The sequence below is a fragment of the Oryx dammah genome, unplaced genomic scaffold (assembly GCF_014754425.2).
Source record: "Oryx dammah isolate SB20612 unplaced genomic scaffold, SCBI_Odam_1.1 HiC_scaffold_25, whole genome shotgun sequence".
Classification (NCBI taxonomy): domain Eukaryota; kingdom Metazoa; phylum Chordata; class Mammalia; order Artiodactyla; family Bovidae; genus Oryx; species Oryx dammah.
This window is the reverse complement of record NW_024070209.1, coordinates 99,528,799-99,555,720: the sequence shown is the minus strand read 5'-3', so window position 1 is coordinate 99,555,720 and position 26,922 is coordinate 99,528,799. Positions and strand designations below refer to the sequence as shown.

The window sequence follows — 26,922 nt, the reverse complement described above, 5'->3', positions numbered from 1 at the left end:
AAACACCCCTCTGGGGCCAGCTGAGCTCCCTTGGGAGGCACCTCCTCCCCTTGGCGATCATCCTGCAGATGAGGGTGGAGTGGGAAGCACAGGACTCAGCATCACAGCCTGGATTCCAGGCCAAGTCTGCCCCTGGCTGGGGTAGACTTGGAGCAATCGCTCCCTCTCACCTGCCTGTTTCCGAGCTTCAGATGGGAAATTTAAGAGAAGAGAAGGCGGAACCAGGGTAGGGGATAGGAGACGGAGGTGAGAGGGGGTTAACAGAACACACCCTGCTGTGGCGGCTCCTCAGGTCTGGAGCTGCTGATGTCTCTCCTCTTCATCCTGCTTCTGGCCTGCCCTCTCCTTCCCACCCTCCTTCCTCGGAGACTGGAGGCAGGGGAGCCTGGAGGCTGCGTTGAGTCCTTCTCTTCCCCTGCGTGCTGTGTGAGCTTGGCCAAGTGGCTCACCTTCTCTGAGCCTCCCTTCCCTCATTTGTGAAATAGACATACTACTTTTTTTTTTTAATTGCTGGAGTTCCTGGGATAATTAAATAAACTCAGGTCTATAGGGCACTGAACAGTCAACAAATACTTTGACAAACACGAAGGGCCAGTGTGCATCTGGGGAGAGGAAGCAGGAGAAAGCAGCAATTCTCACCACTCAATGCCACGTCCCCAGGATTGACCCTTTCATGAGCGGCAAAGTCCCTGACTCCATAAAATATTAACAGCCCAGCAAAGGGCAGGGCTCAAGTTGTGACCCATGTGCCCTAGGGTTGCACAAAAAAAGGTTGTTCAATCCAAGAACAGTCTTTACAGGTGAGCCCAGGACAAAGCGGGTATGAGGAAGAACTGGGAAGCTCCTCCCTCCTCTCTTCCCTCCTCCCTGGACTCTCTCACCAACCCAGCCTGAAATTCCACCATTGGCAACTTCTGTGCTTTAAGCCAGCAGTTGGTAAACTATGGTACCTATTTGTTCTCATGAAGCCTGCAGGCTAAGAATGGTTTTTGCATTTGTAAATGGATTAAAAAAAAAAAAAAAAGACTGTTCTGTAACACATGAAAATTGCATGAACTTTAAAACCTAGACAGTATATTAAAAAGCAGAGACATTGCCAACAAAGGTCTGTCTAGTCAAAGCTGTGTTTTTTTCCAATAGTCATGTATGGATGTGAGAGTTGGACTATAAAGAAAGCTGAGCGACCAAGAATTGATGCTTTTGAACTGTGGTGTTGGAGAAGACTCTTGAGAATCCCTTGGACTGCAAGGAGATCAAACCAGTCCATCCTAAAGGAGATCAGTCCTGAATATTCATTGGAAGGACTGATGCTGAAGCTGAAACTCCAATACTTTGGCCACCTGATGCAAAGAACAGACTCATTAGAAAAGACCCTGATGCTGGGAAAGATTGAAGGCGGGAGGAGAAGGGGATGATAGAGGACGAGATGGTTGGATGGCATCACCAACGTGATGGACATGAATTTGAGTAGGCTCCGGGAGTTGGTGATGGACAGGGAAACCTAGCATGCTGCAGTCCATGGGGTCGCAAAGAGTCAGACACGACTGAGCGACTGAACAGAACCGAACTTAAAACACAAATGAAGTGTTATTGGAAGCCAGTCACTCCTTCTCTGTGTGTTGACTGTGACTGCGTTTGCAGGGCAATGGCCAGGGGAGAAGTTTAATGTTTTCCCCAAAGCCAAAATGATTCACTATTTGGTCCTTTACTGAAGATGCTCACAGACCCCCAGTTCAAGAGAAAATGAAGGGTTAGTTGCTCAGTTGTGTCCAACTCTTTGAGATCGCACGGACTGTGCCCGCCAGGCTCCTCTGTACATGGAACTCTCCTGGCAAGAATACTGGAGTAGGTGGTATTCTTCTCCAGGGCATCTTCCCAACCAAGGGACTGAACCCAGGTCTCCTGCATTGCAGGCTGATTCTTTACCATCTTCAGCCACCAGGGAAGCCTGGTTCAAAAGAAACAAACTTTGAAATTGGGAGCACCCTGTGGAAGATTCAGTTGGGGCTGTTGGTGGGAGTCCCAGTCTAACCACTAACCAGTCACCTCTCAGGCAAGGGACTGGACCCTGTTCCCTCTGAGTGTCCTTTACTCCACCTATAAAATGCATGCAGCGACTCCTTTGTTCACCCCAGCCCAGCTGGAAGGGCTCTGTTTATGAAGTCTTATCTCCATGCATCCCTTAGTAGGAAATAACTGCTTTTCTTGTTGCCCAGATGAGAGGCTGGGGGTGCTAAGGAGGAGGTCAGTGTCACACTGACCAAAAGGAGCTGGGACAAAGGACCCATCCTCTTCAGAAGCATATGGAAGAGAAATGGCCTTTCTGCCAGAGGCTGTGTTTAGGGGCAGCTGGCACAGGCGATCGCTGAGGCAGGGGGCTGCGGGCAGCCCGGGCAGGAGGGCAGGGAGCGGGGAGCTCGAGGAACAGCATTGCCGGGCTTCTGACGAATCCTCTCCCAGCTCACTGGAGACAGGTCCGTACAAACACGGACATTCCAATCGTGTCCCTCACCAGCTCACCCCATGGAAGCCAAGACCCCTACAGGGGCCCCACAAGCCCCCAGAGTGTACCTGGCCCTCTGGTTTCTGATCGTACGCCACGGTCCCCCCCTCCTCCCGCTGAGCTGCAGCACCTTCCACCTGGGGTGGGGGGACACCCTGATATTTGTCGTTCCCTCTGCCAGAATGCCCTTCTGCCGACTTCTGCACGGCTGTCTCCCTCACCTTCCTTGGGTCTCTGCTCCAACGCCACCTACTCAGGGAGACCTACCCTGACGGCCTATTAAAAATTGCCCCCTGAACCCCCACCTTCCCAGCTGAGTTTTTCTCCCCAGCACCCTCGCTAACTGACAAATACACGTTTCACTCTTCATTTCCTTGCCGTCTATAAACCTTTGCCATGAGAACATAAGCTTCACGAGCACAGGAATTTTACGTTCACTGTCTGGCACGTAAGTAGGACCTAATGACTCTCTAGTGGATGATGAAATGATCAAATGTAATTAATTCATTAAATACGTCGACTTAAAAGTATTTACAACCTAAAAGTTGAGAGTTATGTTTTATTCGGTGGTAACTCTTAGGACTTCAAGCCTGAGAGGCAGCATCTCAAGTTAGCCTGAGAAAACTACTCAGAGGAGGCGAGGGTAGGAGCCAGGTTATACAGAAGTTTTGCAACAAAGGGCAGGTATGCTGAACATTAAAAGACTACTGTTAAAGGAAACCAGAGGTCCCAAGTTAAGGAATGGAGTGCTTTTCTGTGTATGAGAGGATGCAAGGCTCACTGAACTCAGTCCTTTCATAGGCACCTCAGCCACCTGGGGTCAGCTTCCTGTGTTTTTCACATCCTGAGCTTCCTTGGGGCTCGCCAGCTCACTTTGGAGGGCTAACATCATTGTCTACTGATATGGCAGGAAACAGTCCATTCCTCAAATACAATTAGCAATTATTTTAAATTAAGAATTACTCTTTGCTACCAGGGATAGCTGCTGTCTGTGTGATACATCTCCTTCTTCATTTAATTATCCCCACAGCCCTGGGTTGGGGGCACTCTCATATTTTTGTATTTTTGGCTGAGGAAACTGCGCCCAGAATGGTGCCAGGGCCACCCTATCCATAAGGAGCCTGGGCTCCATTGACGGGGAGGGCCGTGTTAGCCCCATCTCACCACGGGACTGAACCACCAGGACCTAAAGGGTGGTGGTCTCCGTCCCAAAGCCCCTCCTAGCCAAAGCGAAATAACTGGAGGAAGAAACCAAAGTGGCAACCACGGACGTTTTTATGGTTTCCATACACACACGCGCTTCTGGATGCCCATGCCAGGTATGGGGCGGGTGACAGCGGCTGTGGCCCCCGCCCTCCTCAAGTGTCTCCGGGCGCTGTGTCCCGGCCCGGGGTCCCCTGGGGCTTGCGGAAAGACCGCAGAAGCCGATCAGGCTTCATTCACCCCAGCTGCCTGCTGTCTTCGCCACCTAAGGACAGCGTTTGTCACCTGCCTGCTGGGCTCCACCCCCATGGCGGAGGAAGCTAGGCGAGCTCGGATCCTCGCTGTCCTGGGGTCAAGGCTGCCGCGCCGAGGCGTGTTTGCTGAAGGTCTCGCTGACGCACGAGGACAGGAGAAGATGACGTCGCTTGCCACAGCTGGTGGCATGGGCAAGGGCACCACCTGGGTGGCGGGGGAGCGGGGGCGGGGTCCTTTCCTCTCTGGCCCCATCCCCGGAGGTCGCTGCCCCTGCCCGCGGCCCTCAGTAGGGGTAGGGGGACACGGCGATGAGCAGCACGAAGAGGCTCTGGTGGCGCGGCGCCGCGGCGCGCACGGTGAGCCGGTAGAGGCCGGCGCGGGTGAGCGCGCGGCGGGTGTAGACGGCGCCATGTCCGGCGCGCAGCGGGCGCAGCGCGAAGGGGCTGCGCGGGTCGGGCTCGAGCACGCTGAGCTCCGTGCGGTTGGCTGGGATGCCGGCCTCGGAGAAGGCGGCCAGGCGGGCCACGTCGTGGAGGGCGCGCACGCCCAGGGGCAGCGGCAGGAGCTTGTACTGCAGCGTGGAGGGGCCCCCCGAGCTGCAGTCCTGTGAGCAGCGCCGGAAGCACGTCCTGCGGGACAGACAGACCGACCGACTCCGGGTTGCCGTCGGCGTGCCCCGCCGCCCGCATAAAGCAGACTCCACCCCCAACTCCCGCAGTGCAGCTGTGAGCTGCCCGACCACCACCTCGCGCGCCCCATGCCTCTACAAGCATCGCTGTTAGCCCATTTTAGAGAGCAGCAAACTGAGGCCTCAAGAAGCCAGAGACCTGCCCTTTCCCACCCGAACAGGTCCCCCATCAGTGATAAGCCCTCTGGGCACTCCGGAACCCCAGAACTGGCTTTGCATTTGTAGCTGGGTAAGGGGGGCCTCTCTCGTAGCTCAACTGGTAAAGAATCTGCCTGCAATGCGGGAGACCAGGGTTTGATCCCTGGCTGGGGAATATCCCCTGGAGACGGAAATGGCAACCCACTCCAGTATTCTTGCCTAGAGAAACCCATGGACAGTGGAGTCTGGTGGGCTACAGTCCATGGGCTTGCAAGGAGTCGGACACGACTTAGCAACTAAACCATCCCCCCCCACCAAGGGGGTTCAACCTTGCCAAGGGCGCCCACTCTCCTCACCCACCCCCCGCCCCCAGGCCTCAGCCTAGGCGTCGTGATTAATAGAGCCCCAGGCAGGTCGCCACCCCAAACCCTTGGCCTGACAGCTGCAGCTCCTGCCAGCCAAGGCCCCTTCATCTGTGCATCTTTATGAGTGTCTGTAGCCACAGTGCGAGGCCTGGAGGGAGCGTGCTTCGTGTTTGAGTGGCTGTGTGTGAGTCCTCGGGTTTTGCGTGGGGTTCTGGGTGGAGTTTATGGGCCTGCGTGTGTGCTCCTGTGTCTGCCTTCCTGAGTGGACTCCCGTGTTCCCACGTGTCCCTGTGTGGCCATCCCCCAGCACCCCCGCCTCCCGGTTCTCTCCTGGCTCTGGCCTCTCCCTGCGCTCCGTGCTTAGCGGGCGCAGTGCTGTGCAGGAAACGATAACGGTTCGAGTGAGTTCACATCCCAAACAGCTGCTTGAAGAGTGCTTTCTTGATGGCATGTTGCCCCTGAGCTTAGGAGCCCCGCCCAGGAGTTCTGGCAGGGTTGACCCTCTGGCCCTTCGAGGGCCTCTGGCCCGAGACAGGGCCTTCCTGGAGAAGGAGGAGTTGGGCTGTCCAGGAGCCAGAGTGCCCTGCTGCCCAGCTCTTGGCAGACCATCCGCCCCCCCCCCCCCCCCCCCAACCAGCTCAACCCTTACCCGGGGCTGGAGCCCTGCCGGTAGGTGGCGGGACACGGCGTGTCCACACACTGGTAGCTGCCACGGGTGTTGAAGCACATCTGGCTGGGCCCGCACTCGATGCCATCCTCCTCACACTCGTTGATGTCTGGGCAGGCAGGTGGGTGAGGAGAGCAGGGTGAAGACATGGGGCAAAGGGGAAAGAGCCCAAGGCAGGAGCCAGGGAAGTGTGGTGGGGAGGGGCGGGTGAGGTGGGAGAGCAATGCCCTCAGAGGACAGCGAGGTGGGCAGCCCCTTGCCTGGTCCCCAGCCAGCCTGACACTGTGACAGCCCAGCTGGCAGGCCCCTGGTACCTCCCCTTCTCCCCAGGCGGGCACTCTGGGGACCGCTGAACCTGGAGCTGGCGTAGAGAGGCTGAGGGAGATGATGACTGCCCTAGGACCCTGAGAGGCCACGGCCGGTGATCCTTTGCCTCCCCATCCCCGTAGGAGCCCCACCCTCTCAGAGGCCATTCGGTGACCCCCACAGTAGAGTGAGGCATGGAGACTGGTGAGGCAGACACGGGGGTTCCTGCTTTCGAGAGAAGCAGCAGCTTGACCCGCTGCAGAGCACCTCGACCCGCTGCAGAGCACCTTAGGGAAATGTGCTGGCCTGGGGCTTAGAGGGCTTCCCTTCTACTCCCAGCAGCCGCCGCCTTGCTGAGCATGGGCTCTGTGCCCACCCTCCTCATCCAGACATTTATTGGAGGGGCCGTGTGAGCCCCACCTCGCCAGGAGGCCGAGACACAGAGAGATGAAGCAAGTTGTCCAGGGACACACAGCCCAGCTGCATTCAGAGCCTGTCCACAACAATTGCTTAGCTCCCGCTGGGAGTGTGGGTCCCGCTCTGGCTCTGGCCACCTGGGGGTGGGGGGGGGCAGCACGTACCCCCTCCCTGCCCCTCCATCACAGGGGATGGTTGAGAGGGGACTGGAGAGAGCAGTCTGGGTGAGAGACGCCCCTTCCTGCTCACCCTGGCAGTTCTTCCCGCTGGGGAGGAGGCGGTAGCCTGCGGGGCAGAGGCACTGGTAGCTGCCCTCTGTGTTTCGGCAGGCGTGTTGGCACAGGTTCCTCACGCGGCACTCGTCCAGGTCTGGCCCCGGGGCGAGGGAGGGGGTTGCAGGCAGAGAAACACTGAGTCACGAATGCCCAGGTGGCTGCATGCCTGCCCACCGCCAGGCTCGGGACAAGCCAGGGAGATCCCCTGCTCCCTGCCGTGCCCCTTCCCTGGTGGCTCAGACACGGTAAAGCATCCGCCTACAGTGTGGGAGACCCGGGTTCAGTCCCCGGGTCCAGAAAATCTCCTGGAGAAGGAAACGGCAACCCACTCCAGTATTCTTGCCTGGAAAGTCCCTTGGACGGAGGAGCCTGGTAGGCTACAGTCCATGGGGTTGCAAAGAGTCGGACAGGACAGAGTCACTTCACTTTCATGCCCCACCCAACGCTGGATGGGGAGGTTGCACCAAGCCATGGGGTGGGGGTGGGGGGCAGATAGTGCTCCCAGGACAGACGGTTCTGTCCAGGCAGTGATGCTGAAATACACCTGCCTTCCAAGCTACCTTCCCCTTTCCCTGTCTGCAGCCCAGCGCCAGCCTGCCTCCACACAAGGGCCCTCGACCCGCATGACTCTCTAGCACTCCCCAATCCCTGTTGACCTTCTCAGGTCAACCTGGACCATTCTCCTTCCCTCCCTGACTGCTGCACCTCTGCGTGCCGGAGGAGGGTTCCTCCAAGTGGGTTCCTGGGAACACTTGCCTTCCCTTTGGGTAATGGGAATGTGAAAGTCTCTCAGTCGTGTCCGACTCTTTGTGACCCCCTTGGAATTGTCCAGCCCGGAATACTGGAGTGGGTAGCCTTTCCCTTCTCCAGGGGATCTTCCCAACCCAGGGGTCGAACCCAGGTCTCCTATATTGCAGGTGGATTCTTTACCAGCTGAGCCACAAGGGGTAAAGTAGTCCTGAAGTCAAAAGGTTTGGAAAACGCTCCACCCACTTTGAAAGCCCCCTGCCCATTGGCACAGCCGGGGTTCCGAGAAACCACGTAGTGAGGAGGCAGCGTCCGCCTGTATCGCCCATTCTACTTGCCTGTGAACCCTAGGTTTCTGAACACGGGCGTGGTGCCCACACGCCCAGCGTGGGGGCCTGAGACAGCACAGTGGGGTGTGTCCCGCGGGGTTCAGTCTTACCTGTGCAGACGCCGTTCTGCCGGATGAAGCCAGGCGGGCACCAGGCCCGGCCCATGCTCAGGGCTCTGGGGCCCAGTTGGAGGGAGACCCAGGCGTGGTAGGACCCCCCGGGCTTGGGAGCACGGGCCCGCAGCCAGTCCACCAGGGGGTCCCGGTGGCTGACGGTGGTTACGTTTGGTCCACTGCGCTCCAGCAGGCTACAAGTCTTGCCGTCGCGGAGGAGAGTCTGGCCCAGCGGGCACAGGCAGCGGTAGCCACCCTGGAGGTTGTGGCACTGGTAGGCACAGGGCCCGGGCAGCTGCAGGCACTCGTTGATATCTGGAGGGGAGCAGGGCCAGGCCGGGTGCCCAGGCGGCTCAGGGCTGTGCTGCTCCGCCTGGCTCTGGCCATCTCTCTTGCCCTCCTGCCTTTCCCAGAATCCAGCTGCCTCGCTCCCTGCACACCAGCCTGCCACCAAGCCCTCCCTCTCCGCACCCCCAGCCTCCTCTCCCCTTCCAGGATCTAGTGCTCCAAGAGGTTCCGATCTCCCCCAGCCCCGAGCCCCAGACCCCACGGCCCCTCAATGGGTCCCTCAACACTCCTCCCTTCAGCCTCCAGGCTCATTCTTGGCAAAGCTTCTCTGAGACCCACCCACCTCTCACCACCCTCCTCCCCGTCCTAGGCCCCCAGGGAAGGTGACCGTGCTGGGCAGGGGGTGGGAAACAGCAGGCGAAGCACAGATCAGGCGTGTGCTGGGCGCACAATTGGTTTTGGCTCCTATTTCTATTCACTGAACTCAAGAGTCATCCTTGGTATGACGGCTCCCTGCCTGTGAGGTGGGGGTACCGACCAGGGTCCCAGCGAGGGGGTGGCTCTCCCCGTACCTAGGCAGGGCAGGCCGGGGCCCTGGACCCGGTAGCCCCTGGGGCAGCTGCAGCGGTGCCCGCCTGGGATGTTCTCACAAATCTGGTTGTAGTGACACTCATCTATCTGCTCCAGACACTCGTCCACATCTGGAAAGGCAGGAGCAAGGGTGGGCCAGGTGGGGGGGCGGGAGGGAGGGTTGCTGAGCCCAGAGCCCCTCCCCCAGGACACATCACGCCTCTCAGGTTCTGAGCCTCTTCCCTTCTCCTTCTTCACCTTCAGTGCCAGCAGGTGGGATGCCAGCCTTTGCAACCACTACTTTTAATTACACCATGTTTGGAGGATAAGAAGGGTATGGGCTCAAAGGAAGGAAGGGGCTTAAAAGGTGGGCTTTGGAGGCACGGGGCGTCCCTGGTGGCTCCGACAGTGAAGAATCTGCCTGCAATGCAGGAGACCCAGGTTCCATCCCTGGGTGGGCAAGATCCCCTGGAGAAAGCAATGGCAACCCACTCCAGTATTTTTGCCTGGGAAATCCCATTGCCTGGTGGGCCGGCTACAGTCCATGGGGGTCACAAAGAGTCAGACACGACTGAGTGGCTTAACGCTTTTGGAGGCAGAGCCCCAAGTTTGGACTGAACTCTGCCATGTCTCTTGATCCTTGCATCAGGAACATTCCCTCCCTGAGCCTCAGTTTCCTCATCTGTAAAAAGGGGTCATGACAGGACTCCTTCATGGAGTCATGGGGAGAAAACTGGCTCGTGCCTGTGAAGGGTTTAGGACCCTGGTGTATGGGCAGAGCTCAAAATATGGCGAGAAAGAAGGAAGGGAGTGCAGGAAGAAGACAGGAGGCAGAGGAGTCCTACAAACAGTCACCGAAATGGAGTGACTGCCTCTTCTCAGTCCAAATTGACCACACTCTCCCCACTCACTGATGGCCTCTCTCGGAGGAACCAGAAAGAAAGAAAGTGAAGTCGCTCAGTCGTGTCTAACTCTGCGGCCCCATGGACTGTAGGCCCCATTTTCCAGGCAAGAGTACTGGAGTGGGTTGCCATTTCCTTCTCCAGGGGATCTTCCTGACCCAGGGATCGCACATGGGTCTCCAGCATTGCAGGCAGATGCTTCTACTGTCTGAGCCACCGGGGAAGCCCAAGGATCATGAAGCCCAGCATCATGAAAGCCTAGAATGCTAGGGCAGGAAAGACCCTAGAAGTCACATATCCAGGGCTGGCACCTAGCTTTCATCTCAAAGGGCAGCTGCCGTAGTCACTGTAGTTGGAGAAGCTGTGTTAAGAAGGCTGCAGAGGCTGGACCATGACCCATGAGGGGAGATGGTAGCAGAGGTAACCTGTGTTTGCCATCCCTGACCTGGCCCCCCTTCATCAGGCAGACAGATGACAAACCTGGGGCCCAGAAAGGAGAAGGGTACTTGCCAAGGGTACGCAGACCTCCTGTGCCCAGCTCAGGCTTCCTCCCCAGCCTCTCTAGGTTCCTTCTGCCAAGACTTCCAGCTTCCCTGAAGGCCCAGCGTCCCAGTGACACACGACAGGCCCTCTGCTGTGCCCTGGCAACCACTGGGCTCCCAGGAGCAGGACAGTTCAGCCCCCTGCCCTGATTACCTTCACAACTGGCTCCATCAGCGGCCACCCGGAAGCCAGGCCTGCAGTCGGGCAGGCAGTGGTAGGACCCCAGCAGGTTCACACAGCGCTGATCCTCTTGGCAGAGGTCAGCCTCCCACACACACTCGTCCACATCTGGGGGTGGGTGGGGCGCATGAACACTTGTCCCCAGGCCCAGCCCACCTCCACAGGCTTTGTCCCCCCAGGCCCAGACACCCCTGGCACGAAGGTCCCCGCCCCTCCTGCTAGCACTGGCCATTATCTCAACACCCCCAGGAGCACAGAGCCCACCCCGAGGGGCCCTGGGCCTTGGCCTGTGGCGTCTGAAGTGAGGCTGCAGACAGTGCCCTTTGGGTGCCCCAAAGCAGACACCCGGCAGTGCCAGGCCCCACTGGTGGGATGGAAGACACAGGTGGGCATCAGTGTCTAGACTGCAGCTCACGGTCAGCTTTGTCGTCCAACAACTTTGATAAGGGGGGCAGGTAGAATGCGAGGAGACAGGTGGGTGTCAGCTCACTTCCAGTTGACCGGAAATGCCCGCTGAGGGCCGGGAAGGCTTCTCGGGGTGTGCGTGCGGTGAGCATGTGTATATCTTTGAGGAGCACCCTCACCCCCAAGTACTTGAGCCTCCCTGCTCCGAGGCCCTCAAAACAGCAAGTTCTCCATGAGAACAGGGCATTGGAACCCCTTAGCTCACGTTCCTTGAAGGGTGTGCCCCCTGGCCCAGGGTCCAAGCCTGGAATCTCCCCGTGCACATTTGGACCAGGTCCCCGTTGAGCCTCTCCCTCCAGGGGCCCGCTCACCTCTGCAGGTCCTTTCATCCCTGGCCAGGGTGAAGCCAGCCGGGCAGGAGCAGGAGAAACGGCCGGGGGCGTTGTGGCAGGAGTGGGAGCAGGGCTGGGGGCCGTCGGAGCATTCGTCCCTGTCTGCGGGGAGGGGACGGGTCTGGTGGTCCATGCTCCCAGGCCCTCCTGCCAGCTCGCCCCTCCTAGGCCAGGAGGCCTCCCTCGTCCATGCCGGGGCGGGGAGGGTGCTCACCCACACAGAACTCTCCCTGGGCGTCCAGCTCAAAGCCCTCTGGGCAGCCAACCTCATTCTCTTCTGCAAGGCAAAGGGGACAGGCCCTGAGTTCACGCGGGCCCCAGGGCCCAAGGGGCCTGGCGAGAGACAGCCCAGGCTCATCTGGGGGCCCTGGCTGGGGCCGTGGGAGCTGGGGAGACAGCCAGGGCCTCACCAGCTTGCAGGGCTGTGGAGAGCTGGAAGCGCAGGGCCTCGGCCTCGGGGTCGAAGGCCGAGCTGATAGCGGAGGCCCGCAGGTGCTGCACCAGCTGGGGCTGGGGGCCCCGGGCCGCGCTGTACCGGATGCTGTGGTTGCAGCGCAGGAACGAGCGGAGGCTGTCCTGCAGGAAGCTCTGCGTGGAGCCCACGAAGAGCCGGCCGGGCCCCGTCTGCACGTACCGCTCCCGGAAGTCCTGGGCGCGGCGGCGGGGGGGGGGGGGGGAGACGAGGACGTCAGGGTACCAACTTCCAAGGGGAGAGGGACCCTCAGTCCCCGACTGGGGGCGTGGGCCTTTCAGCTCTGCTTCCAACCAGCTGGGCTCCCTCGGGCTCTCGGGGAAGCTGGACCCAGAGCGTCCTCCCACTGGGGGGTGGTCCTCCCCTAAGTCCGGCCAGGCCAGGCCCAGCCCCCGCTGGGGGTCCAGGAAGGAAAGTGGGCTTGGCTGCTTGCAGGTGACAGTGGCGGGGGTGGGCGGCATAGGGACAGGACCTCCCACCCTCTCTCTCCCCCTCCACCTGCACACCCCAGGGCTCGCCCCCCACCCCCCTACAACCTGCATTTGCAGATCTGCATCCGCTAGGCTCTCGGGGACGATGCCATTGACCACCACATCCAGGAGCAGGAGGCCATTGGGATCCAGGCCCCGGGCCACCTGGGTCATAGTGAGCAGCTCCCCTGCAACCCACCCAACCGCCCAAGGCTGGAGTCACCGTGGGGCAGAGGCCCAGGGCTCAGACCTCAGCCCCACCCGGCCCACCTCGGGGAAGACCACCCCCCCCAGCCCCCTGCTTACCTGTGGCAAATTCCACATGCGACTCCTGCTGGAAGCTGCCACCCGTCAGGGAGTGGCCGTTCAGGGCGTCTCCAATCTCTCCGGCCAGGGCCCAGTAGATGGGGGCGATGGTAACCACGAGCACCCTCATCAGAGGCCCTGGACGGGGTGGACACACAGGCCGGATCCTAAGGGCAGCTGCTCTCCCGCTCAAGGTCCCTCTGTGGCTCCCTATTGCCCCAGTAGGAGAGATCGGTCCCTTCCCCACCACCATCCGGGCCCAGCCTTATGATTACCTGGGCCAGAACCTGGGAAGCGGTGAAGACAATATCTACTTCATGGACTAATTGTGAAAATTAGCAAAATATATTTATGTAGAGAAGTCCATTTAGTATTCAACTGAATGCAATAAATACTGAGGGCTACTGGGTCACCACAGAGCCCAGAACTGCATAGACCATCACTGTATACATGCTGGACCAAGTTGAAAATTAACCAAGTCTCCTAACTTGTAGACACTTTCCATAAGAGCCTGGGAGACACAGGATTGTTCTAAACCACTGACTTGGAAAAAGGAGCCAAAAAAAAAAAAAAGTTCTGGACAAGGATTCTCAGATCTCTCATAAAGCTCAGCCTCCACTTGGCGCAGGTGGGATCTGGGACTGGGGGAAGGGGGAACCCTGCTGGCTTAGGGCCAGGGATGGTCCAGCTTCTTGGCCAAATTGCTGGCTCAGAAGAGGCACAAGAGGGCTGATGTTCAAGGGAGCTAGCTGGACCCCCATGCCTGGGAGCAGAACCTTCTTGGCCTCTGTGTCTCTGCTTCCACTAAACAGAGCCTGAGCGCCTGGCCTGGGGCCAAAGGCTTCTCCACGGCTCATGCTCCTGCAGCTGGAAGAAAAGCAGCTGCATCTGGGCAGTGTCTCACTCGCTCTCTACCGACAGCAGCCTGGAGTGACCCCCTGCAGCTCCACCCCATTCCCCCCAGCCAGGGCTGACACAGTCTGTGGTCAAGAGCAGTGCTGGAGGGGCTGCTTGTAGCAAAACCCCTTTCAGCACAACCCTCTCCCTGCTCTGGACCCCCATGAGGGGATGTAGGAGGCTCTGGGCTGGGTGAGATGGTAGGGTCTGTTACAGCAGCGTTTATAATGTCTTTCCAGAACATTCCATCTGTGTGCATGTGTGTTAAGTTGCTTTAGTCATGTCCCACTCTTTGTGACCCAATGGGCTGTAACCCGCCAGCCTCCCGTCTGTGGGATTTCCCGGGCAAGAATACTGGAGTGGGTTGCTCTGCCCTCCTGCAGGGGGTCTTCCCGACCCAGGGATAGAACCTGCGTCTCTTACATCTCCTGCATTGGAAGGTGGGGTCTTCGCGCTAGCACCACCTGGGAAGCCCATCTGCTTGGAACACACTATTTTATGAATCTGTTTGAGAGTGGACGTTTCCTGGCTCTCCAGGCCTTCTAGATAATTTCATTCTCTGCGTTCCCCATGTCTGTCCCCTCCATCCCGAATCCCTTACTCCTTACTGATGATGCCTTGGCCTCCCTGGCAGCTCTTGCCTTAACAGTGGAGAAAACCTCCCACGGCAATCAATGGGGGCAAAAAGTCACGATCTGACCCTGCATTCATATAGACCTGGTCATTTCACACTCTGTCAGGATGATTAAAAAAAAAAAAAAAAGTATCTGGCTGCTCCAGGTCTTAGTTGCAGCATCCAGGACCTAGTTCCCCGACCAGGGATCGAACCCCAGGCCCCTGCATTGAAGGGCATAGAGTCTTAGCCACTGGGCCACCAGGCAAGTCCCCCTCAGGCTGATTTTAAATGCAGTTATTTTGTTTGGTTGGGGGCTGTGGGGTGGGGAGGAAGTGGTCTGCACTTCCACCCACTTTGGTTTGGACTCAGCTGGAGTCAGAGGGTCCTCTGGCCCCCACTTACCTACACTCGTGGGGATGTGGCTGATGCTGCTGCGGATGGTGGTGACCCCAGAATGTGCCTCCTGTTGCACGCTGGTGTTGAGGACTGCTGCGCCAAATTTCTGGCCATTGATCACCCCGATCATGCTGCCCCGGCTCCCCCGGGGCTCTCCTGTGAGGAAGAAAGAGAACAAGAGGGATGCTACCCGCTTCTGTGCCCTCAACACTACGCAGGTGCTGTTGTCCATTTTCCTGAAGGAGTAAACTGAGGCTCAGAGAGAGGCAGGAACTTGCTCAAGGACACACAGCTCGTGGGTGATGAACTCAACACCTAGGGGATCCTGGCTTTGAAAGAGACGGGGGGCATTTAAGAGGAAGCCCTTGCAGAGACGGTGCCAGCTTCTCATTCCAACACCTTCTTGAAAAGCTGGGCAAGTCAGGCTCCCATGCCACACTGGAGTTGGTTCCTCTATAAAATGAGGAGGTGGGACCACAGATGTGCCAAATACCTGTTGGGTTCTAAAATGCCAGGTGATTGGGGTGGGGGTGGCCGACACACTGGAGGAGCCAGGGTGGAGAGGCAGGGCACCGAGCCAGGAACTAAATGCCACCACCTGAACACCTCCCATTCCATCAGTGTAGTCCTGGCTCCAGCCACCCTGCCGCTGGCCCCCCTGGGGTGGGCTGGGTTTCTAGCAGCCGCCAGGCAGTCTGCTAGCAGACGCTCTTGAACACTAATCAAATGCACGGTAGGGGCACGGGGGGTGCTTCCTCTGCCTAATGGGCCAGCTGTCTCGTCTGGACAGATGGCATTCCAGGGGGCAAGAGAACAGAAGCTAGTCTGACTCTCTGCTCACCAGCCCTCAGGGGAAATTAACAAGAAATTGCCAATGATCTGTCAAAAAAATAACGTAAAACACTCAACTGCCAAGATCCTAAGTGGGTAAATCAGGGGGCTGGTTGATTTTGGATTCCAGGAAGCAGTGCCATTGCCTGCTGGGGTTTGATGAGATTTGATGCCCATCTGGGATGTCTCCTGTCAATATCCGCAGCTCTGGGGTTTATCGGGAAATAGGGGAAAGGCCATGAACCTAACCCTGGCCTTGTAATAAGGGGGCAAGGAAGGAATTGGGAGCAGCAGGTAAAACAGCAGCAGTATGGTCCTGGCAGCTGTAGAAGGGGACAGAAGCTGGAGGCTAGGGATGACAAGCCACTGTCAACTTTCTCAGATGTGGGGTGACTCAGCAGCTTCCTGTCCCCCACAAGGCCAGGATGCTCCCCCCATGCTGGAGAGGGGTAGTGGGCCTCAAAGCCTTTGGACATCTTCTACCTAGCAATGTCGCCTGAAGGAGGGTGTCCTATAGAAATATACAGGCCAGCACACAGAGATGTGTACTACAGGATGGTTTTCAGAGGGGGAACTGGAAAAGAAAAACCTGTTGCTTGTTTAATGAAGCCAACAGCAATTATGTTTTTAAAATGTTGCTAAGGGACTTCCCTGGTGGTCCTGGGGTTAAGACTCAGCACTCCCAACTTGGGCAGCATGGGTTCAATCCCTGATCAAGGAAGATCTCACTGCCATGTGGTGCAGCCAAAAACATTGTTTTCTATTAAAAATAAAAACATTCCTATGAAATGATATGAAACCATCACAGAAGGTGTGGACTAGGCTGTCATGGAATATTGTCCGTAATAGAGTTAGAAAGACGGCAGGTTGTAAACACAACTTGTACATTTGAACTCATTTGTAAAAAGGAAAAAAAATGTATCTCTTTACATTCAGAGAAAAGGGTACAAATATACACCCCCAATAATTACCTGAGCTATGTCTGATAACTGAATGACCAGAGATAATTGATCACTATTTTTATCTTCATGGATTTAAAAAAATTTTCTGGCCCTTCTATGGTTAACATATATGAGTTAATATAATAATAAAAATTAGTTGTTTCCATTAAAAAAGTACGGAAGCTGTTATGGATTGAACTGTGTCCTCCTAAAAGAATGTGTTGAAGTCCTAATCCTCAGTACCTGAGTGTGTGACCTTATTTGAAGATAGGGTCTGTATAGAGGTAACCAAGTTAACATGAGGTCAGGAAAGTGGGCCCTAATCTGATATGCTGCTGCTGCTGCTGCTAAGTTGCTTCAGTCGTGTCCGACTCTGTGCGACCCCACAGACGGCAGCCCACCAGGCTCCCCCATCCCTGGGATTCTCCAGGCAAGAACACTGGAGTGGGTTGCTATTTCCTTCTCCAATGCATGAAAGTGAAAAGTGAAAGTGAAGTTGATCAGCTGTGTCCAACTCTTTGCGACCCCAGGGACTGCAGCCTACCAGGCTCCTCTGTCCATGGGATTTTCCAGGCAAGAGTACTGGAGTGGGGTGCCATAGCCTTCTCTGAATCTGATATGACTGGGATCCTTATATAAAGGGGAATTTTAAGACAGACATGAGCACAGGAGGAATGCCATGTGATCATGGAGGCAGAGACCGAAGTGACGCTTCTACAACCAAGGAGGTCTAAAGACTGTCACCAGGGACTTCTCTGGTGGTCCAGTGGATAAAACTCTGCACTTCCTTTGTGGGGGCCTTGGGTTTGATCCCTAGTCAAGGAATAAGATACTGCATGCCATGTGGTGTGGCCAAAAAATCAAAATCAAAATAAAGACTGCCAGCAAACTACCAGAAGCTAGAGGAGAGGGCTGGATAGATTCTCTGTTATAGATTTTAGAAGCAACCAACCTTGCTGACACCTTGATCTTAGATTTCCAGCCTCCTGCGAGATCATACATTTCTGTTGCTTCAGGCCGCCCAGTTTGTGCTATTTTGTTATGGCATATTCAGGAAACTAGCCCAAAGGCCATGTGAAGAGCTTTGTGGTTGGGGTGGGAGCTTTTCAACAGGACAGGGTAAGAACTGAAATAAAGGGAAGGTCTGCTCAGACCTGCAGTTGCTCTAGAGACAGCATCTGTGGCCAGGTGTCAGAGAACCACTGGGTTTTCAGAACTGCATGTGTCTGTGCTCCATCCCCACCTGCAGGAGATGAGGAGACCAAAAAGGCCAGAAAGAGTCCCACCGTTGGTTGGCAGTGGGTTTTGAGTGGGTTTTCAAGTGGCCAAGTGTCGATTCCCAATCCAAGTCAGTGCTGCCTGGAGAAGTGCAGAAGGAATCTGATGTCGTGGGTGGTGATAGATTAGTGATGTCTGCCATGGACAGGGACAGAGCTACCGAGCCACAAATATGGAGTAGTTCCTACAGATGCGCAGAAAGAGTATATTTTGTGACTTTCCTTTATGCAATCTCAGTCATTTCAGTGCCGTTTCTCAGCATAGTCCTTTACCTTTAAAGTCCTTTAATTTTAAAGTTTGATCTGACCCAAAGGAAAAATAAGCTGACTGAGGAGACCTGAGATGTCAGGGTTTAGTAACAGCAGGAGGTAGCATCTATTACTGACCACCTACCATGGCCAGGCAGAGCTCAGGGCAACTCTAATTCACAGACTTCACCACAACCCCCAAGGTGGGCACCATGGACACCCTTGCTTTACTCTGCCACATTATAGGATCATGTGTGCCCAAAGGGGCTTTCCAGGTGGCTCAACGGGTAAAGAACCCACCTGGCAATGCAGGAGATGCAGGCAGATGCAGGTTCGATCATGGGGTCGGGAAGAATCCCCTGGAAGAGGGCATGGCAACCCACTCCAGTATTCTTGCCTGGAGAATCCCCATGGACAGAGGAGCCTGGTGGGCTACAGTCCATAGGATCACAAGAGACAACTGAAGTGTCTGAGCACGCATGTGCTCAATCTTTTGTGTCCAATCAAAGGACACAAGTCTGTGCCAGCTAAGCTGGAAGGGCTAGGATCCAAGAGGAGAGGCAAACACTCAGCATTTCAGAGCCTCAGTTTCTCCAAGTGTAAAGGGCAGGGTAGACAAGATGACCACCTAAGGCCCTCTGAGCTGGTTCATTCTAAGTCTGTGACTCCAGGCAAAGAGAAGAGTCAGGGAGCTGACAGGATATTGAGCCAGGAGCCCCCCAAGCAACACACAGATCCCCATCGGGCAAGGGATCCCACCCCCATCCATGAAGACCTGGGCAGGGGCACCCCATACCTCTCACGACCAGGAATGCCTGGGCCGTGGCAGAGCCCAGGAGGTTGTGAGCGACGCACTCATATGGGCCCGCATCTCTGGCCTCCACTCGCTCCAGCCACAGGCTCCCGTCCGGCAGGGTCTGGAGCCTCCGGCTGGCCCGCACAGGCTGGCCTTGTCGCAGCCACTCCACCGTGGGCGCCGGCTCTCCGGAGGCCTGGCACCGCAGGGCCACGGAATCCGCAGATCTCACTGTCACGTCCTGGGGCTTCACCCGGAACACCGGGGCACCTGCAGGAGGCCCAGGACAGCTTTCAGGAACATTTCAGTATTTTTGCACACAGGCTGAGCGCGCAGATGCTGAAGGTTCAGTTCTAGACCACCGCAACAAAGCAAGGATCACAATAAAACAAGTCACGTGAACCTTTTGGCTTCCTAGTGCATACAGAAAGTAGGTTTAAGGAATTTCCTGGCAGTTCAGCGGTTAAGACTCCACACTCCCACTGCAGGGGGCACGAGTTTGATCCTTGGTCAGAGAATCTAAGATCCCGCATGCCATGTGGTGCAGACAAAAAAAAATAAGGAGAAGGAAAAAAAGTACATTTACACTATACACTGTAGTCTATTAAGTGTGCAATAGCATTACGCCCAAAAGTACAATCTATATATCTTAATTTCAAAATAATTGAGGACTAAAAATGCTGACCATCATCTGAGCCTTCAGTTAGTCACAGTCTTTTTGGTGGGAGAATTTGAACTAGTTCAAGAATTATCATAGCGTGACACAGAGATACTAAGTGAGCCAATGCTGTTGGGAAAATGGTGCCAGCAGATTTGCTCGACATAGGGCTGCCACAAGCCTTCAGTTTGTAAAAAATGCAGTATTGGCAAAGTGCAATAAAGTGGAGCACAATAAAATGAGGTGTGCCTGTATTCAAGTGGCCAGTATTCATTCAAACAGACTAGAAAACACAGAGGCAAAGGACCCTCCCACTCCAATACTCGTTTCGGAGTTTCCTTCTTGACAGTGTTTCCTTATGAGAATGTGCTCAGATCGCCCTTCCTTCTCTTTCTTCTTCCTTAATTCTATAACAGATCATAAGGACCTTTCCTGGCGTTCAATATGCGTCTTTAGTGACCACTTGGTGGTCCACTGTGTGGGCAGGTTACAATCTGCTGAACCAGCTCCCTATTAGAGGACACTGAGCTTGTTTCCAGTGAAGCCCGGCCATCTGCTAGAAGTGCCTCTGCTTGACACCAGGGTAGATGGCAGATGTGGACTCTCACCCACAGGTGAGTGGTTCTCACTGAGTCACGCCCTGATCCTCAGGTTTCTCCTCTGAAGATAATCATTCCTGTCTACTCACTACTATGGATGCCCCCAGAACCGCTAGAATGAAAAGGATGGAGAATGCCCAGTGCTGGTGAGGCCCAGCAGAACTCTCACCCTGTGGGGGGTCGGGAAGCATGTCATCACCATGGAAACCGTTTGCCAGCATTTTTGTTTCCCGTGGCTGCTGAAACAAATGGCCACAGACTTGACGGTTTAAAACAACAAAAATTTGTTCTCACACAGTTCTGGGGGCCAGGAGTCCCAGGTCAGTCGTTTCAGGGCTCCATGGGAGGAGCTCTTCCTTGCCTCTTACAGCTTTCGGGGGGCTTCTGGCAATCTGTGGCTTGCATCCCGTGGCTGAATCACTGCACCGTCTACCTCCATCTTAACATCTTATTCCCTCCTCTCGCTTCCTCCCTGTGTGTGTGTGTGTGTGTCTCTTTCTAATGCCCCTCTGCTTCTCTCTTACAAGAATACTTGCTAGCATTCAGAGCTCACGAAGAGAATTCAAGACAACCTCCTTATCTCAAGATCCTTAACTTAATTGCATCTGCAAAGATTCTTTTTCCAAGTAAGATAATATTATATGGGAAAAGGATCCGACCAAGAAGAGATACGTGTATATGTATAAATGAATCAGTTTGCTATACATCTGAAATGAACACAACACTATCAATCAACTATATTCCAATATAAAATAAAAAGTAAATTAAAAAAATAAAAATCACAGGTCCTGGAGACTAGGATGTGGCTGCATCTTTGGAGAGCCATATGTAGTCTCCCGCAGCCAGCGCAGCAATTCCACTCCCGTGTGTGAATTTTCTCACTTGAAAACCTGTGGGGACTTCCCTGGACGTCCAGTGGTTAGGACTCCATGCTTCCAGTGTAGGGGGTATGGGTTCGATCCCTGGTTCAGGGAGCTAGGATGCCACACGCCATGCAGTGAGGACAGGAAAAAATTGTGTAAAAACCATATAACATAAAATTTACCATCTTACTCGTTTCTAAGGACACCTTTGAGTCGTGTTGAGTGTATTTGCGTTTTTTCCTGCAACTGTCACCACCTTTCACCCCCAGAACTTTTTCATTTTGCCAAACCGAAACTCTATCCATTAAACACTAAATCCACATTTCCCGCACCCAGCCCTTGGCACCCCCTGTCTTACTACCCATTTCTATGAATCTGATTACTCTGGGGACCTCATACAATTAGAATTATATAGTATCTGTCTCTTTGTGATTGGCTTATTTCATTTAACGTAATGTCCTCCAGGTTTGTCCATGCCATAGCATGTGACAGCGTTTCCTTCTTTTTTAAGGGTGGGGCATTTTAAATATGATGGGGATTTTACGGCATATAAATTGTGTCAATAAAGCTATATTTTTTTAAAGGCAAAGTTCTGGACAGTGATTCCCTTGGGAGGCGGGTAGAGACGGGAAGGCAGCATGATCGGGGGGAGGGTCTGGGAGCTGACACTGCTCTGGTTTTGGATCGTGTGATGAACATTCACTGAGCTGTGCTCTTGCAACACGTGCCCTCCTCCTTGGGTGTTAATCTTCACACAAGAGTTTCCTTAAAAATCCCTATGTATTTCTGTTTTGTAAATACATTCATTTGTACCATATTTTTCTGATTCCACATATAAGCAATACCATATGGTATTGTCTTTCCCTGTCTGATTTACTTCACTGTGACGAGCTCTACGTCCATTCATGCTGCCGAAAATGGCATTATTTCACTCCAGAGTTGGGGGAGGGGTGAACTGAGAGATGGGGATGCATATATACACACTACTGTGTGTAAAATAGATAACTAACAAGGACCGATTGCATAGCAAAGGGCGCTCCGTACTCCATGTGGGATGACCTACATGGGAAAAGAATCTTTAAAAAGAGTGGATATATATGTATGCACGACTGTTTCACTTTACTGTACAGCAGAAACTAACAGAACATTAGTAAGTCAACTATACTCCAATAAAAACTTTTTAAAAACTCCTATTTAGACCGTTTCATAAGGTTATTTTGAGGCTCACATGGTGCTTTGTTAGTTACAAGCTGCTTGGCAAATGTAGGAGCTGTCACGATCATCTTGGTGTCAGTTTTGAGTTCTTTTTTTAAACTTTTTACTTATTTGGCTGTGCCACACAGTGTGTGGAATCTTCGTTGCCCAGCCAGGGATCAAACCCATACCCCCTGCATTGGAAGCGTGGAGACTTAACTAGCGGACCACCAGGGAAGTCCCTTGAGTTCTGTATAAACAGGTTCCCCAGGCCTGGCTGCTGGGTACCCAGGACTCACCAGCCTCTGATTCCCATCCCACGTTGCAGAGACAATTCACAGGACTTCAACTGTGTGTTCTGAGTAAATATTCAGACTGGCCCTCCTGTCCCATCAGACAGCCACAGCCTCAGCACAGCTGCCCCCTGAGGACCCCCGTCACCTGGTGCCCCCCGCCCAGGGCCCAGGAAAGGTGGGCCCAAGACTCACTCTGCAGCGCAAGGACCACCACTTTCTCCACTGCGCCCAGCTCGTTCTCTGCCAGGCACTGGTACTGTCCTGCGTCGTCCATCTGCGGGCGGGCACAGGAGGGGGTGTGGCGTTCAGGAGAGGAGGGTGAGGGCGGTGGGGAGCATCTGGGGACAGCTGGACATAGGAAGGGGCCCCTGGAGCAAGGCCCACCTAACCGGGAAGGAGCTGAGAGCCCAAACCCGCCAGGGGCCCGCACATTCCATCAGCAGGGCAGCAATGGCTGCTACTCTATAGAATCCAGGGAGGAAATCCTGCCCCTTTCACACCTGCAGCTTAAGGGTGGTGGCAGTCATGGCTCTAAGTGGAGCCGTATGCTGCCAAAGCATGCTTGAGAGCCACCTCTTCTAAATTACGTACACTAAAGAATGATGATGCCACAGCGCTTTATTAGGGATGCCTTTAAAAAAAAAAAGTTTGGGAAACACTGAGTTGCACAAGAACAGGTTTCTGAACTGCAGGCTCCTCGGGTGCACAGCTGCAGGACTTCCGGGGTAGGAGGGAGGGTTTGCAGCACTTCCTGGCCCTGGTGAAAGGGAAGACTTCGTCCTAGGATATCCATGACTACGGCAATGAGGCAACTTGGGAAGAATGCTGGCTCAGATTCACTTCCGAGGGGCAGTACTGCCATGAGACGGAGCTGGGGGCAGCCAAGGCCAGGGTCCACACCCAGAAGATCATATCCGGGAGGCCACTCCCAAGGGACTCTAAGCAGGAGGCATAGCATGCAATTAAGAGTGCAGAGTTTGGCGTTAGTCCAAGATGAGACTGGCTCTGGCTCCCCTGCTTACCACACTGAACTCATTACCTGTGCATTACAGTGTCTCTGGAGACTCACTTTCCCCATTTCTAAAATGGGGATGATAGGATTGTTATAAGCATCAAATGAGATCACACTTACTAGGTGCGAGGCACAGTGCCTGGCCCCACACTGTAAATACGCAGGTCACGGAAGCCCTGTTGCTGCTACTGTAGCTGCCTTGATACCAGTCTGAGATAGGCTCCCAAATGGGTGAGATCAAGGACCTCTAAAGTGAGTCCATGACAGCCCTGAACTGTGGGTTTCTGGACAGCCACTGGGACTTGAGACAGAGAAGCGAAGATGAGCAAGCAGAGACTGCCTCTGAGCTCAAGGCTTTGGAAATAGCATGGAGCAGGAGTCAGGATACCTGGGTTGGGGTCTTGACTCAGATGCTTACTGACTGGGGGCCTCTCTGACCCTCAGTGTCTTCATCTGTAAAATGGGGCACTCTTAACCGCTTACTCTGCTCCATGGGGTGGTTATCAATTATATATGTTAGCATTACCGAGGGGCCAGTCACTCTTAGATACCTGGTGTGGGTCATCTCACTAATTTCTCACTGCGCATCTATGAGGTGGGATGATTATCAGCCCCATTTAATGGATAAGGTAATTGAGGTGCAGAGAAGTGAAGTCATTGGCTGGAGGTCGCCCTAGTTAGTCAGGGGAGAATCTCTGGGTATGGGCAGGAAAGTGCTTTGTGGACTGTATCAGGTGATGCCAACCTACTAAGCAACCATCTTGGGCCATCAGACAGAGCGGAGGTTGTCCTGGGTGGCCCCAGCCCAGCCCCAGGCCCCGCCTTGCCTCCGTCCTGTGGATGATCAGTGAGCCATTCTGCAGCCGGTGCCGGAGCTGGCCGCCCCGCAGCGGAAGGCCATCTTTGATCCAGTAGATGTCAGGCGCCGGGTCTCCACGGACCGCACAGTCCAGCCGGATGCTGCCTCCGACGGGTTCCACCAGGTAGGAAAATGACTCCCCTTGTAGCACAGGGGCCTCTGTGTCAGGCGACATCAGACGGGGGGTCAGAAAGGAGGTTCCCTTGAGGTTAAGCCTCCCACGAGTCCATCCCCAAAGGCCGGCCTGCCAGACCCCAATGACCCACAGAGGGTTCTGCTGGTTCGGCATTGCTGTGTAAAGTCAGCACATTAGGGATAGCAAACAACTTCCGTGTCATGGGTCAAGTGCACTAGCTTGGCAGTGGCTGCCAGGAACACAGTGCTGAGAAGGATTTGAAGCTGAGTGGGAATAGAGCTATGATTGATTAGTGATGCCTGAGACAGGCACAGGAGGGGAGACGTGGTATGAGTGTCATATACTCGTAGGGTACTTTGGAAAACAAAGATGACATGATCATTGGGAGACCTCTGTCGGACACAGCAACACTAAGACGTCTCCGAGTCCCATTCCACGCAACGCTTAAACCACTCTTGGCCGCCCTGTGCCGGTTTGCACCCTTGCTGGTTTCCTGAGCTTGAATCTAGCAACGGTAGAGTCCTGGTGCTGTGGGCGGCTCAATCTGTCCATTGGGCCCCATCCTCCCATCCTAAAGTTGAGTCTACAAGTCATGGTGCCAGGAGGGTTACTGGGCTGCTCCTGGGGAGGAGGGCTGTGGAGGGCAACTGGAAAACTGGCGAGATTCTCGCTTTGTTTGCCAGGCCCCTGGCCCCCTCCCGCACTTAACCCTGTTCAGCTGAGGGTAGTGCTGAAGGTCAACGGGTCAGATCTCACTCTACCTACACTCGGGGCATCTGGGCATGCTAAGTCGCTTCACTTGTGTCCGACTCTGTACAGCCCCATGGACTGTAGCCCACCAGGCTCCTCTGTCCGAGGGCTTCTCCAGGCAAGAATACTGGAGTGGGTAGCCAGGGCCTCCTTCAGGAGATCTTCCTGATCCAGGAATTGAACCCTCAGCTCTTAGGTTTACCTGCATTGGCAGGCGGGTTCTTTACCATTAGTGCCACCTTGGAAGGCCAGGGACATCTGGGGAGGGTAAAAAATACTGATGTCGGGGCCTTGGGTGAAATCTGGGCCTCAGGGGTTTATGAAATCCCCCAGGAGATTCCAAAGCCCAGCCAGGGTGGAGAGGTACTGATTCAGAGATTAGGAGGCTGGTTTCTTAGAAAAGCCACTAGACTGGGTCAGCAGAAGTCTGGAGAAAGACCACGGGGTCACTCCCTACCCTTCACGTGGACGAAGCTGACCACCTGCACGCGGCCCACTCTGTTCTCCGCCCAGCAGACGTAGATCCCACTGTCCTCTCTGGAGACTGCCACCCGCTGCAGCGTGCTGCCCCCGTCCTGCTCGGATACCCCTTCTGTGGCAGAGAAAGAGACGCCCCGTGGAGCTCTACATTCAGGGTGCCGGGACCTCCTGCCCGGAACACTTAACTCAGGCCTGGGTATCCAGCAGGTGCTTCATGAAGGCACAGTGTGCCTTTCCCTGCTGGAAGCCTAAGCAAGTCAGACCCGATCATGGCAGGCACAGGCCATGTTAGAGGATGTGGTTGAGGACCTGCCTTCTCTCATTTTCAAGTTCACGCTGAGTTTGATGAGTGGCCCAGGTTAGGTCTTTGGGGACCTATTAACACGAGACACTTGTAGAGATGATGCCATGATTTACATATAGATAGGTGCTAGGGCCAGCCTTTGATTTCCCTGTCATCATTAGACACGTCCCTACATCAGGAATAAGGGCAAGTGCTTAGCAATTCATCCATTCAACAGACAGTTGTTGAGCACCTACTCTATATACCATGGGGCCTGGATAGACCTTGCTGTTGCTCAGTCACTAAATTGTGTCCGACTCTGTGACCCCACGGACTGAAGCACGCCAGGCCTCCCTGTCCCTCACTATCTCCCCAAGTTTGCCAGGTACGTGTCCATTGAGTTGGTGATGCTATCCAACCCTTGGGCCTCCCGAAATAGCGCCTGGGATGCAGGTGGGAGGAAAGAGCCCCCCAGGAAAGGCGTTTGCTGAGAGGCTGGGCTGGAGCTCAGTCCCTGTTCCTGGCCTGGAGGTCTCCAGGGTTGAGTCTTTTCTGCAGGTGGCTTCTTGTCGGGTCAGACCTGTGACTGGTCACGTAGGGCCACGTGTGTTTGCCCTGTCCCTGCCACGCAGGGCCAAGCTGGAGACCCAGAACCCACAGGCTGACTGGCACCCTCTTCCCCATCCTCTTCAACCTCCCAGGGTCCTGGGTCCCTGTCCCGCCCGCCCCCAGCAGGCCGAGACCTGTGACCAGCCGGTTGTTGACGGTCCAGCCTATTCGGGGTGTAGGGCTGCCCCGGGCTGCACAGCGAAGCCACAGCTTGTCCCCGAGGCGCAGGCTGCGGTCCCCGGGCAGGGTGGTGAAGACAGGCAGGGCCAGGATGGTGAGATGCACTCGGCGGCGGGCACGGCCCACAGCGTTCTCAGCGGTACAGGTGTAAGTGCCAGCGTCCTGGCTCTGTGGGCAAAGGAATGGGTCAGCCTGAGAACTGCTCCTTCTCCAGCACGGGCCAGAATGTTCCCTGGGGACCTGCTCCCCGGAAGGTTCCCGTGGACCATGGTGCCCAGAGAGGCAAAGTGACTTGCCCCAGGTCACACAGCTGGCAAACGGCTCGGCTTCACCGTTGCACCTCCCTGTCACCTTCATACGGCTAGGCACTGTTTTTCTTTCTTTGGACCGTGCCGTGTGCAGTTTGCCGGATCTTAGTTCCCCACCCAGGGATGGAACCCGCGCCCCTTGCTTTGGGAGCACAGGG

The 26,922-nt window shown here is 55.2% G+C and overlaps 1 protein-coding gene across 1 annotated transcript in view; it reads right to left on the bottom strand.

Annotated features, from left to right (window-relative positions):
- Window positions 1-3,760: 3,760 nt before the first annotated feature.
- Window positions 3,761-26,922, bottom strand: part of HMCN2 (hemicentin 2) — a 175,892-nt gene continuing 152,730 nt past the window's right edge. Inside the window, exons 82-98 of the mRNA XM_040225390.1 lie at window positions 26,411-26,624; window positions 25,362-25,496; window positions 23,987-24,177; window positions 22,340-22,421; window positions 18,538-18,807; window positions 14,450-14,599; window positions 12,535-12,672; window positions 12,295-12,416; window positions 11,697-11,934; window positions 11,501-11,563; window positions 11,266-11,388; window positions 10,463-10,597; window positions 8,867-8,995; window positions 8,004-8,321; window positions 6,792-6,911; window positions 5,802-5,928; window positions 3,761-4,590 (exon numbers count right to left, since the gene is read on the bottom strand). Coding sequence (XP_040081324.1) covers window positions 4,245-4,590; window positions 5,802-5,928; window positions 6,792-6,911; window positions 8,004-8,321; window positions 8,867-8,995; window positions 10,463-10,597; window positions 11,266-11,388; window positions 11,501-11,563; window positions 11,697-11,934; window positions 12,295-12,416; window positions 12,535-12,672; window positions 14,450-14,599; window positions 18,538-18,807; window positions 22,340-22,421; window positions 23,987-24,177; window positions 25,362-25,496; window positions 26,411-26,624 — 2,901 coding nt within the window. The 3' untranslated portion in view covers window positions 3,761-4,244. The remainder of the gene's footprint in view (window positions 4,591-5,801; window positions 5,929-6,791; window positions 6,912-8,003; window positions 8,322-8,866; window positions 8,996-10,462; window positions 10,598-11,265; window positions 11,389-11,500; window positions 11,564-11,696; window positions 11,935-12,294; window positions 12,417-12,534; window positions 12,673-14,449; window positions 14,600-18,537; window positions 18,808-22,339; window positions 22,422-23,986; window positions 24,178-25,361; window positions 25,497-26,410; window positions 26,625-26,922) is intronic.